This window comes from Lepidochelys kempii, chromosome 9 (genome assembly GCF_965140285.1).
Source record: "Lepidochelys kempii isolate rLepKem1 chromosome 9, rLepKem1.hap1, whole genome shotgun sequence".
NCBI lineage: Eukaryota > Metazoa > Chordata > Testudines > Cheloniidae > Lepidochelys > Lepidochelys kempii.
In genome coordinates, this window is record NC_136388.1 from 34,536,303 (window position 1) to 34,548,710 (window position 12,408).

A 12,408-nucleotide genomic window follows, 5' to 3' on the forward strand; every position below is an offset into this window, starting at 1 on the left:
AAGCCATGGCTCGCATCTCTACTTGTAGCTCTGTTTTGAAAAAACTATGGAGTGGGTAATTAGATCTTAACAGATATCAAAAGCTAAACAGGGTCAGACTTGGCATTATATTGATGTATAATTTTGTAAGAGGATCAGATGCAATAGGAAGTGAATCAGTAATAAACTAATATCCCTGCACAGTGTGAGAAGGTGCTGTTCTGCTGGAGGTACTGTCCTGCTGATAAAACATTAACCTGTCTATACTAAGGTTATATGCAGGGTAGTTGCAGCCATGTCGGTTCCAGGATATTAGAGAGACAAGGTGGGTGAGGTAATATCTTTTATTGGACCAACTTCTGTTGGTGAGAGACACAAGCTTTCAAGCCACACAGAGGAGATCTTCTGCTCTCTTCTGTTGAGCCAGTAAAGATATTACCTCACCCACCTTGTCTAGACTAAGGTCACATAAGTCTGAAAAAGGAATGGTTAGATCCACAGAGTATGTCTAAATTCTACCCTGAAATTTCAGTTTGGTGAATAATTAGCCTCACTCCTCCAGCTCCACACAACTCTAGAGCAATGAGCTGGCAACAAACTAGCTAGCAATATTAAGATTTTAATTTAAGGTTTAAATCGTTAACAGAGGGTGAACTTAAGTAACTGTCACTAACTTGTACATTGTTTCTAACATGCTTAGAGACCCGTGTCAATGACATGTTATATTCATGTTATACCTTTAACTTCTCATTTGAGAATGGGTTCATTTTCATTCAGAGAGCTGTGGCTTTGCTGAGGTTCCAAGTTTTATTCAGATGACATGGGACCTGATCCTGAAATGCTGAGCACCTACTCCTCCATTGAAATATATGGGAGGTAAGTGCTCAGTGGGTCTCAGGATTAGGCTCAGAATAACCACAGCTACACTCTCTTTTTTGCTCAGTGCAGGAAGGATGCAAGAGCTAAAGCAGGTTCCCTATTGTCATTGGTTAAGCAGTGCAGAAATGCCCGAGCTTATTTAATTGTCACAAATGCTGCACACTCCTAATGGTCAGGTGTAAAAAAAAAAAAAATGATGCCCTTTCCCACTACTGAACAGAAAAGGAAACCCAAGGTCAGGCTTAACTGGGTTGGGAAATCAGAATGATGGGTGTGGGGCGTCCATTATCAGAAAGTGTGCTACAAAATTACAGTGAATTTTAAATGTAGTGAGCAATGATGAAATTCACCAGAAATGACCACCATATTTATTCAGTTTCAGATAATGTCAGGAGCCTACACTTTGACTGAGATCACTACAGCTCCTCAGCATGTGGCTCTGCCTAATAATTCTGCCTTACACGTACAAAGGTTTGAGGGGGAGGATGCTGAGGAAGTCTCCTTATAGCTAACTCTTCCATTCAGTCTACTGCACACCCACATAAAGAGGAGGCAGAATCTGGCCAGCACTAAGATTCAATGAAGTTTATAGTACTCTCTATATGAGTATAGTAGTAACTCCTCAATGTAAATAAGGGTGGCAGAATTAAGCACTTAATTTCTTACATGCCAGATCTTGCTGCAGCACTGGTAGTCCTAACATTTGCATGGGAATTTAATTTTCACTACTATGTAGGGTCTGCTTTTTTATGTTTAGCATCATTAGTTTCTGATAACCCATAATCTTCCTAATACATTGTACTAACATCAAAGATTGTCTTCTCACAAATCTTTGCTAAATTAACCAAGGCTGAAAACATTTTACTGTGGTTCAAGGTATGAATGATTATGATCTGCCTACAGTCAGCCTGTTAAATTCAGGATTTATTTGTTTCTGGAGAGCTAGGTTTTGCTGCAGACACAGCCTGTTTATCTTGCATGGCCTTAGTACAGGGTTGTATAACTTGCATCCAATAAAGTGAGCTGTAGCTCACGAAAGCTTATGCTTAAATAAATTTGTTAGTCTCTCAGGTACCACAAGTACTCCTTTTCTTTTTGTGGATACAGACTAACACGGCTGCTACTCTGATACCAGAGAATGACTGTTACCATGAATCATGTATTCTAGTTTTCAGAATGTCAGGGAGACTGGTCAGGGATATGATCAGAGACCATGAGAGCTATTTAATAAATAAAAATTATCTCTAGCTTAGAAGGAAAGCAGCCAGTGTAGGAAGAGATTTAATTCAAGGCAGAGCCACTACTCTGAGGCTATACTAAGCCTTTGGCAACTACCAGTGAACTCATAATGCCACTGGTTTTAATGTTTCATATATCTAGTCCTGCAGCCATTTCATAATTGGGAATAGGCCCTTAGAAAATAATTTGATTGCAGCTGTAAAGACGTTAGCATTTAGCAGGACAAATAGTTAAATGAGCCATCTGGTCTACCAGGCTAATTAAAAATGATTAATAGGAAGATAGTGTCTGCTATTTGTGAGACTCCTGCACACATACCCCCAATACACACACACCAGCTATGGAGGAAAGTGAGATAGTGGAGAAAGCCACAGGAAAGCAGCACAGAGAGAAAATATGGTTAAGTGGGTGCTCCTCCTATCCCTCCCCAAAAGGTCTGAGTGGTCCCAAAGTGACAATAACCAAGGAGCGGCACAAGAAGTTGAAGAGGGGGCGCTCACTAAATAATAAACCCATCCTTTCTCCTCTTTCTGTTCCGCACAAACTGCTTACCTACCCAGTGAACATGGAGGAGAGTTAAAGCTTTAATTCCTGCTGCATAATCCATCCACCTGCTCTGAGAGGTCAGAGCTCATCCATACAGGCTGGCAGCCAATGCTAGCCCTGATACTGTTCAGCTGCAGTGCTATGACTGGTTTGGGGTTCTGGAGGTTGAGGGGAGGCAGAGTCCGTGGTATAGCTGGATGGGGCAGCAGGGCTGTGATGCTGCTGTCCCATGAATCTCTCTCTCTCACACACACACGCATACACTTCTTTTGGACGGGGTGGGAACAAATGCATTGGCTCTGCAGTTGCTTTAAAGCTGCAGAGTCCTTGTATTGCTGGATCCTGTTTCCTTACATTACTGCCTAGTTGCATTGGAGGGGAACACATGGACATGGCTCAGTGAGATGTTATATTGTTTGGAAAATACAGACTGCAGACAGACACACACACATACCCTGATTTGATTCTGTCCCCCTCACACACAGACACACTAATGCCCTTCCCCCTTTCAGGACTTTGATTCTGCCCTCCTTACCTCTTCACAGATTCGGTTACTGGTGACTGAACTGTCCAGCTAGGTCCTAGTCTCTGCTGTTCTCCAGAGAAAGAGCAGCCCTTCTGGGCAGCTGAGGGAAGAAAGTGGCAGCCACCACCAGAGGTTCTTCATCCACCCCACCCCGACCCCCAGGTGAAGAGATGAAGGGGGGGGGAGAAGCAGGGGGGTTTAAATGCAGCATGCTCCATATTTAGTAATAGCAATGTAACTTATAAACAATGACTAATACATGTTTTCCTCAAAAAATATGCTAGTAAGAATATTGCACTACAATTAATACAACTTAGCACTTCAGTGAAACATTTTATTACATACAAAAAAGTACATGTAGTATAGAAACACACACAGGAGATGTGCAAATGATGCCCTTTACGCATTTAATAGTACCATGATGCTATTTTTTTATTACAAATGTTACATGTAAAAACAAATATGCCTATCAAAACATGCAGCTAACCTACTGTATTAGTGCTAATGATACAGATAACTAGCTGACTTCAGCAGTCCAAAGAGTCAAACCTGTCAAAGTCCAGGGAACTGCTCTACTTCAGCAAGACTGAAAACTGGCAAAGAGGGCAAAAGGAAAACAGAGTTCTGAAAGACTGCTGATTTTTGACTACTCTTATGATGTTGATCAAAGCTTCTAGCAAATTGAGCCATACCTCATCTTCAGTCAGCGCCATATCCTACAGGTGTTATCCTTGCTTCCTAGTAATAAACACATATTATGGGCCATTACTTTTGCCCCTACCATATATATTTTCCTTGTTAATTAATACTTAAATAACTAGCCTGTAGGCAGATCTGTGTAAATAGACTTCTCTTGCCTGTGTCTGTAAAGAGATACTAGAGCCATTCTGCAGCTGCAGTACTCTGTATGGCTGCTGCCCTCCTGCCCCCCCATGTGTGGAGTTCAGAAAGTGGGTCCAAGCAGCCGTGGATCCACTGTTCGTGCTTGATCCTTTCACAAGACCCCCTCTGTTCTAAAGTGGATGGAGCTTGCACAGAAAACAGCTCCAGAGGCACAGACAGTTCAATCCCATTGCAGAGGCTCTCTGCATCCTGCCCATCTCCTATCCCCTCACAGTGCATGCAGTATGTGAACTGGACTGGGTCAGCTGTTTTGTAGATAGTACATCCCATGGAAAAGGTAGCAGGGTTTAGCCTAAAGCTTTGTCCATGCCTACATTCAAATTTGATCATAGCAGTATGAAATTGAGCCACAGTTCTTAAGTGCATTTCTCTTTCTACCTTGGCTATGTGTTGGAAGTCACTGGTGCTCTCAACATGTGTGAGATGGTCCAAGTACATTTTTTAAGTTTCAAAATATAAAACTGTATAAAAAAAATCCCAGAAAATTACCTGTAATGATTATATCGCCTTTGTAATTGAAAGCACATGAGAATATTTCATCAGTGTGTCCCTCTAATATTTGAATGCATTGTCCTGTATGAGGGTCCCAAAGTCGAGCTGTTTTGTCAGAGCTGGCTGTTAGGATACGACTACCTTGAGAATTGAAGCAGATCTTTAAAACAATGACAAGAAAAGTGACACCAGTTAGCATTCCAGCCTATATAATTGGAAGAGAAAGCATGATTCAGTGGTTAGCACTTACAACCAGGAGCCAGCAACTCCAGAGTTCAATTCCTAATATAAAATTAAGGCACAATCCAGCAACTGGATCCATACAGGCAGACCCTTGCCTCTGGGGCTGCGTGTGCAGTTGCAAGGTCCATCCACATTGAGACAATTACAGGATCAGGGACCCTGGATAATAACTCCCCAATTGCTCTGACATTATACGCATGTTATTTACATACTGTAGCTTTCACTGTATGTATATTTGAGAGTGTTTTATGTGAAATGAGGTAATTCCCCATAATAGTTTAACTCCCATTAAAGGCCACTTACTTTACATTGCCAGGTTTGCATACATTTTTAACTCCTCATATATAGTTTAAGGAGCATAACCTCACTATATTGGGTTTATTACACAATTTAAAATGTCATCACACAGATTTGTGAATTATTGACTGGTAACAGTGCCCAACATATCCTGCCTCTTCTCCCCCACCCTGAAAAAAATGAACCTGCAAAACAACAGACTCCCCAAATTATCACATCGTTCCATCTGATATACGTAAAGACAGAGCACCATTCAGTATGTCCAAAAGGCAAATTCTGGCTCCCAGGTAGGGAAGCTAGTTCCAGAATTAGGGCTCTTGATGGAGAATGCCCTGCCAATGGCCCCTTCTCTTTTAAACCTGAAAGAACGAAGTATTGCATAGAACATTGTAGGTAAAGTAAGGTTATCCCTTCTGAATCTAACTTTCTCTCGCTACAGAATTTTAATAATCAAATGAATGTAGGGAAACAGTGTAGCAGAGCAGTCTGCACCTTTAAGGTTCTATAGAGCAAGGGAGCAGAAAATCCTGGCCTAAGGAGAAGCCCAGCAGCCAACTGATCCAACTAATGATTGGTTCTGATTCCCAGACGGAAGACATAAGTGAGGATCTAGGTCTGTAAGAGGAGGAGGGCCAGGAGATACAAACACTTCCCTGAGCAACAGGGCAGGTAAGCCGTGTGGTCACCCGGAGAGTAAGAGAGAACTGGGAACCTTAAAGTAGTAGATGGTAGAGGACTCTGCAATAGTGGTCCAGGTCAGGACTATTACTTGTTCATATTTTTGTTTTTGTGTAAGAGAAGAATAAAAGCACCTGTTCTGAAGGCTAAAAACAGAATTGGGTGTGGCCGATTGTTTTGTCCCCAAGCTGCTGGACAGACCCACCAAACTACAAACAGCAAGGCTTCATTTTTTTGCCAAGAACTAGCCTAGCTCCTAAAAAGTTAATATTTCAAGCTTGGAAATCACCAATCAATTACAGCATCATGGGCCTGCATGCTAGTTTGGGTGTTCACATAAATCATGAAATAATGATCCACTTGAATGACAAGCAGGAAGAATTGCAATAATTAAACAACAATATTTGCCTTTAGGGTAAAATTTCAAAAGCACCTAAGTCAATTAGGAGCCTTGGTTCTATTTTCAAAATTGACTTGGGCACCTGACTTTCAAAGAGGCACAGCCTTCTACGTGAATATGTTCTTTTGAAAATGGATCTTAGGCACTTGGAAAATTTTACCCTTAGTGTGTTTCACCTTAGAGACATGGGCCTCCACCCCAGCTGCACAGAGGAACAAAACAGAGTAAGAAGGTGTTCAAAGGCCCCTAATTTGGTAAAAGCAGGGAAGCAGCTTGTCTGAGCCATGCTCCCCATCCCAACAGGAGGCTGGAAAGTCTTGGAATACAGCATCCTAAGTAAGCACTCACCAATGGGCTATAAAAATCCATGCTTACATTTAATTTTGAAACTTATGCCAATATGTAATAATTGCTGGTAAGCATGATGTCACTTAGAAATAAAAAAGAGCAGGCAGAAACCACCACACAACTCACCTTAGAAATTTCACCTTCATGACCTTCCAGCTTTGCAATGCATTTTTTTGTTTCAGCATTGTAAACTCTTGCTGATCCTGTATTAGAACAAAAGTCATATGTGACTGTTTTGCTTAAGTCTATATATAAAGTGTGCACATTCATTGGTAATAAGGACCTCAGCCTGGACGCACGGAAGTCAATGGAAGTTTTGCCACTGACTTCAGTGGAAGCAGAAAAAAGTCCTGTATTAGGAATAACTAAGTTAAGGCCTGATTCTTCAAATACAAACATGAGTAACTTTTCTCACACAAGGAAACCCACAGACTCACATGCTGGTTTTCAGGATTGGTCCAGGCAGTGGTTGCCTGTAAAAAGTCATGATTTGCCAACATTTAAGTACATGGTGATATTTGAAATCACCACAGGTTTCCCTTATACATAAAGTAGGCCAGGAAAGATCTGTGATATGGTAGGAAAATATTGACTTTTTAATGGCTTCCACTGTATAATCTCTGAATATACACTCACAATTTGTATAAAACCTTTGCACTTTTGTGTAATCAAATATTGCATGTTTGCTAGTGTTTTGTCCAATCTAGTAAGTGTCCCAAGTGATTGGGCTTCTGTAGGCCTACACTGTCAGTCATAAATTACATTATTTTACTTCCTAACATAGGAACTACCCAAACCAGATCAGACCAGTGGTCTGATATCCTGCCCTGATGGTGGTTGGTACCAGACGCTTCAAAGGAAGATGTAAAACACATACATAATGAATAAACATGCAATAACATATAGCATCATTAATATGTGCTAATATTGAAACAAAAAACAAAGGGGCTGTAATATAGAAAACTATTTATTTTGACTAATGAGAATTAAGAACTATGCAGAACACCTGAAATGCTATAATCTGCAGATGCAGCCTAAATGAGAGAGAGAAAAATCTGTGGCTATTTAAAGGTAATCAAGAGACAATTTTATTATCAAGGTAGCTAATGTGCAATCTGCTGAACACAATCATAAAACTTAATTGCTTATTTCACCCCCTCATTGTTATGTATTTTCATTACATATTAGGAAGCCATAGTAATAGTTTAATTTTTAAGCATCTAACTAGTTTTCTGTTTAAGCCCAAATTTGAGCCACTCAGACCTAACTTCATCCAAAAGCTATTTTCTCCCTGCAGTCTCTCATGCACTTTCAACCACAAGAGAATTTATTTCCCCAGAAAGCTTGAGGTTAACTGGACAAGGCATCTTGAAGAAGATGAAAGTCTGAAAAATGAGAGAATTTTAACTTTGGGAGAAATCTTTTATATATATATATTATATATATACACACACACACACAGAGATTCTCTCTTTCTCTCTAGATACCTTAAATACATCTTGATCTGGATATTCTAGCCCAGATTTTCTGGGTTTGGCCTAGCGGCACCCAGCACACAACCAGAGCAGAAGGGAAAATACTGTTTATGCTACCACTGCATTCTTCTGCTCTAACATTCACTCAGCTGCCAGTATATGAAAACAAAGTGCTAGCCCCGATCAATTCACCTACCATCAGCTGAGGAAGTTGCAATACGCTGGCCAGTATAATCAAAACACACATCTAATACTTCATCATCATGACCTGTTAAAGTTGCCACACGTATCCCGGTCACAGCATTCCACAGCTGCATGTGGATAAAAAGCAAGAAATAAAACCCTATCCAAGTAATTACAGGCAATCATAAGCAATCTTACTATTTATTTTGACTTGAGTTGCTGGATGTGTATATAGTCAGTCAATCAGTATCGTGACTGACTACATACAAATCATATATGCACTGATTTAGTGCATAACAGAATGTAATACCTTAATAAATGTATTATTGCATGACTACCCTGGATTTAAACCAGTGGAGAGGAAATGTATTTGCTTAGCCAGTGTAATGCACAGGAAATGTTGCATGTCTGATACATTTTGTGCTTCATTTCTACTAGTTTAATGTGATATCACTTAAGCAGAATTCTCTATTGAAATCAATAGGGAGGTTCCTGCTTACAAATTGATATAAGTGTCACTACCATAGTCAAATCTTTACTGAATGATATGTACTAATTAAATAATGTGTCATTTACAAAAAGTGCATTCTTACACCAAGGACCTGTGAGTAAGCTTCAGTGAAAGTTCACTGAATTCCAAAAACTGGTGGAAAAAATGAGAGAGAGAATCCATGTGAGGAAAGAACCAATTTTCATCTGAAATGCTATAATTTGCATATGCAACCTTAAAGAGAGACAGAAAATATGTGGCTATTTACAGCTAATCAAGAGAATTTTATTATCAAGGTAGCTAATGTGCAATCTGCTGAACACAATGTGCAGGATCTGGTAGTGAATCTAACCAAATTAGTTCACTTCTGCACCTAGCGCATGTGCTCCTCTCAGGAAGTAAAAAGGCTCTCAACAGTCAGATAGAATGGCAGGCTTTTGATAATACTGCCCTAGCTATTTTTTGTATTCCTGTTTTAATACAGCCTGTACTAAAATCCCTGTTCATTTTAGTTCTGTGTTCAGTATGGGACAAACCATGAACCTACACAAAAAAATCCACTTGGGACAAGAAAGCTCCAGGAGATTTTCCTGTGGAGTTTCTTTCAACTTCTGCCAGGGTGCAAGTTTTCCTATCACAAAAGAAGCAGGTGGGTTGGCACCCAGATCACATGGATTTGATCTATCAGAGGCCATATCTCTCCACCCTGCCTCTTATGCCTCCCTCTTAATTATCAGCATGACTTCCTCTTCTCCTGGTAGCAGCTGACCCTTAAGAAGTGATACAGCCTTATTCCCATATTACAGATGGGAGAACTATGGCACAGAAAGTTTAAGACCAACATGATGTTCAGAGTTGTGGTTACTCATCCCCTCCAAAAGTCAGGCCACTGATTTCTAAAATTTGGCACTGAAAATCACAGGCACTCATTACTAGAGGCCAGTTTTGAAAATCTGTCCCTTAGTGACTTGCCCAAGGACACCAATGAAGTTGGAGCCAGAAGCAGAGAACAGCTCTCCTGAGTAACAGTCCAGGGCCTCAACCACAAGACAGTATTTTCTCTTTTTATCAAACAAATTAGAGGAAATTAGCTGTAATGGAGCATCAAGTCCTGCCTTCCAGTTTAGCTATACTGGGTGACTGCTACAAACCAGCCATCAGTTAAAAGGTTCATTATACAAAATGGATTCTAAATAAGTTACAAAGATTGTGTCCTAAATGAAATCTTACAGTGAATTATTTGTTGTGTAACAGACAGACTATACAGGTGGTTTTTGTAGAGATCCAATGATCTTACCATGCATGTTTTGTCCATTGATCCAGTAACAATTAGAGAGCAGTCCCAGTTGAATTGTGCACTACTAATCTCTGCCCGATGACCTATTAAAATATGCAACTTCCTACCAAAAGAAAATTAAAATTCATATTTGTGCATTTGCATCAAAACTGAGATAGGTATAAAGGTATACGTTTATAAGTATGCTAGAATGATAGTATAGTTAATGGGCCAAATCCTTTCTGCCTCATCCACTAGTTATCGAAGTTCCTGGTGTTAGGCGAGCAGGGTTTGGCTGACTTTGTCTAAAACAGAGTGAGGCTGGTTCAGCATTCTAGTGGCACATCAGCTCTCATTTCTGTTCTCCTATACCAAAAGTGGCTAGGAGTACTGTAGAAAGAAGTCCCATTTGTACTACTTTCTCCTTTAAAAAAATATTTGACATGAATTTAAATTGTAGCGGACTGGCAACACTAATGAAGTCTTCTATTCATTCACAGTGCAAATAGATCCCAGACAGAAATAGAGCAAGTTTCTCCTCACTGCTCTGCCAACATGTCCCATCAATGACCTTGAAAGAAGTAGCTCTGCAAGACCCCAAGTCAGCAAGGAACTTAAACAGATGCTTAACTTTAAGCACTTCTTTAAGTGCCATTGAAGTCAACAGGACTTAAGGGAGTGCATAAAAGTTAAGAATGTGTTTAAGTACTTGATGAATTGGGACCAAATTGATAGATTTCAAACTGTGAATAAATCTGAGCTGCTCTGTTGAGCCTACCAATAAGGGAAACATTTAGTGAAATGGATATGTCTGTTATAAATTCAAGTGTAACCCACTGGCTCATTTCACAATGGACACATCATAGTTACACTTTTTGATCACTTGTAGCCAGGGCTGGATTCCAGCCGGTGACCTAATGGTAAAGGACTCCATGTCCCATCACCAGTCTTCTGAGTCGTTAAGGTTCTCTGTTTATGTCATTCTCTAATATGCTCTGGTTCAATAAATGTGCTTCAGAAGAAAGGTCACATCAAGAGTTAAGGGATTCTTTGAGAATCCCCTGGACAAAAAAAAATAGGGGTAGGTTTTTGTGTTTTAAAATGTTTGATAAAAATAGCTGTAATGTTCAGAATATACAGTATTGTGAAAGGAACACAATGTAATCATGTAAATACATTTAGTACGGTCACCATCACTTTCATATCTCCAAAAATCATTTTTAAAATAATGTTTCAGATTCACCATAGTAAATAGCTGGTTTATTAATATATATTTTAATTAACAAAATAAATATAAATCTCTGCAGATGACATTCCCAAAGAAGGAAACAAAAATCTACAAAAACCAAAAGCCATTCTAATACCAAAATGTGCACAACCATGGTCCCAATTGTAAACAAAACTCCTGTTTAAATCATTCTTAGTTTTGCCAGTGTTATTAGTGCAAGATCAGGTTCTATATAACACACTCCAAATACTAGTGGGGACTCCACTGTATTTAGACCCTGTTTTGACTAAAAGGACAACCATTATAGTGATCCAGAACATGTTAAGTGCAGCATTCATTATTTAAGACAATGTATAAAATTGGCAACACGAGTTATCTGTTAAACTTCTTCAGACAGCTTTGATAAACTGAGCGGAGTAATTAGTCATCAATGCCCATTCTAGATTAATGGAGAGCTATAAAATACTGAGTGCTGGAAGAGATTTATTGATAAATATATTAGAGGGACTGTAAATTAGGGGATATATCACATTATTGTTAATAGAAAACAGCTACAGGTTTAACAATTAATCAAGTTAATGACCAGACAAGCAACAAAATGAAACTAAGTAATTCAGAATACTCATTTTTTTAAAAATGATTAGACAAGAAAGAGAGAGGCCTCTATTATTGTATACACTAAATGAAAGGTTCAAAAAAGCAAATCTTCTGAGTAACTGAATCCAATTTTGTTTACTGTAACAAAAGAAACCTATTACATTGGTGTTCCTTTAACAGATTACTCTATTTATTTCCTAATTATGTGTTTCCAGTTCTGTTGTGATGATGTTGACCTCTTTACAATAACTAAATTGTGGGGAGTACTTTGGTTTTGTGAACATATTATTTGGCCATTTGTACTATTGTCATTTTGTTATGCAGCACCCAAAATCCCCAATCAGGATCAAGGTGTCTCTTTACAAACACAGAGGAAGAATGGTCGTTGCTTCAAACTTTTGTATACGTAGCCAGATGGGACGGACATGTAATACATCAATATACTGGATGCTTAAATAGCAGAATATTTGAACATATTTCACATAAACTGTGATTTGTCAACAATTCAATTAGGAAAAAATCTATATAATAATCAGAGTTGGGGAAATACCATGAAAAAATTTTCATTCAAATTTCATTTTTGCCCATTTTGTGCTCACCTTCCATGAACTTTAGAGCCACATTTACTG

The 12,408-nt window shown here is 39.2% G+C and overlaps 1 protein-coding gene across 2 annotated transcripts in view; it reads right to left on the minus strand.

The window, feature by feature from the left end:
* Positions 1-3,489: 3,489 nt before the first annotated feature.
* Positions 3,490-12,408, minus strand: part of DAW1 (dynein assembly factor with WD repeats 1) — a 31,560-nt gene continuing 22,641 nt past the window's right edge. Inside the window, exons 9-14 of one of the 2 annotated variants that reach the window (XM_073359860.2) lie at positions 9,976-10,078; positions 8,202-8,316; positions 6,657-6,733; positions 4,562-4,724; positions 3,862-3,907; positions 3,490-3,762 (exon numbers count right to left, since the gene is read on the minus strand). In XM_073359860.2, coding sequence (XP_073215961.1) covers positions 3,873-3,907; positions 4,562-4,724; positions 6,657-6,733; positions 8,202-8,316; positions 9,976-10,078 — 493 coding nt within the window. In that variant the 3' untranslated portion in view covers positions 3,490-3,762; positions 3,862-3,872. Of the gene's footprint in view, positions 3,908-4,561; positions 4,725-6,656; positions 6,734-8,201; positions 8,317-9,975; positions 10,079-12,408 lie in introns of both variants that reach the window. The other variant, XM_073359863.2, reaches the window with a different exon arrangement.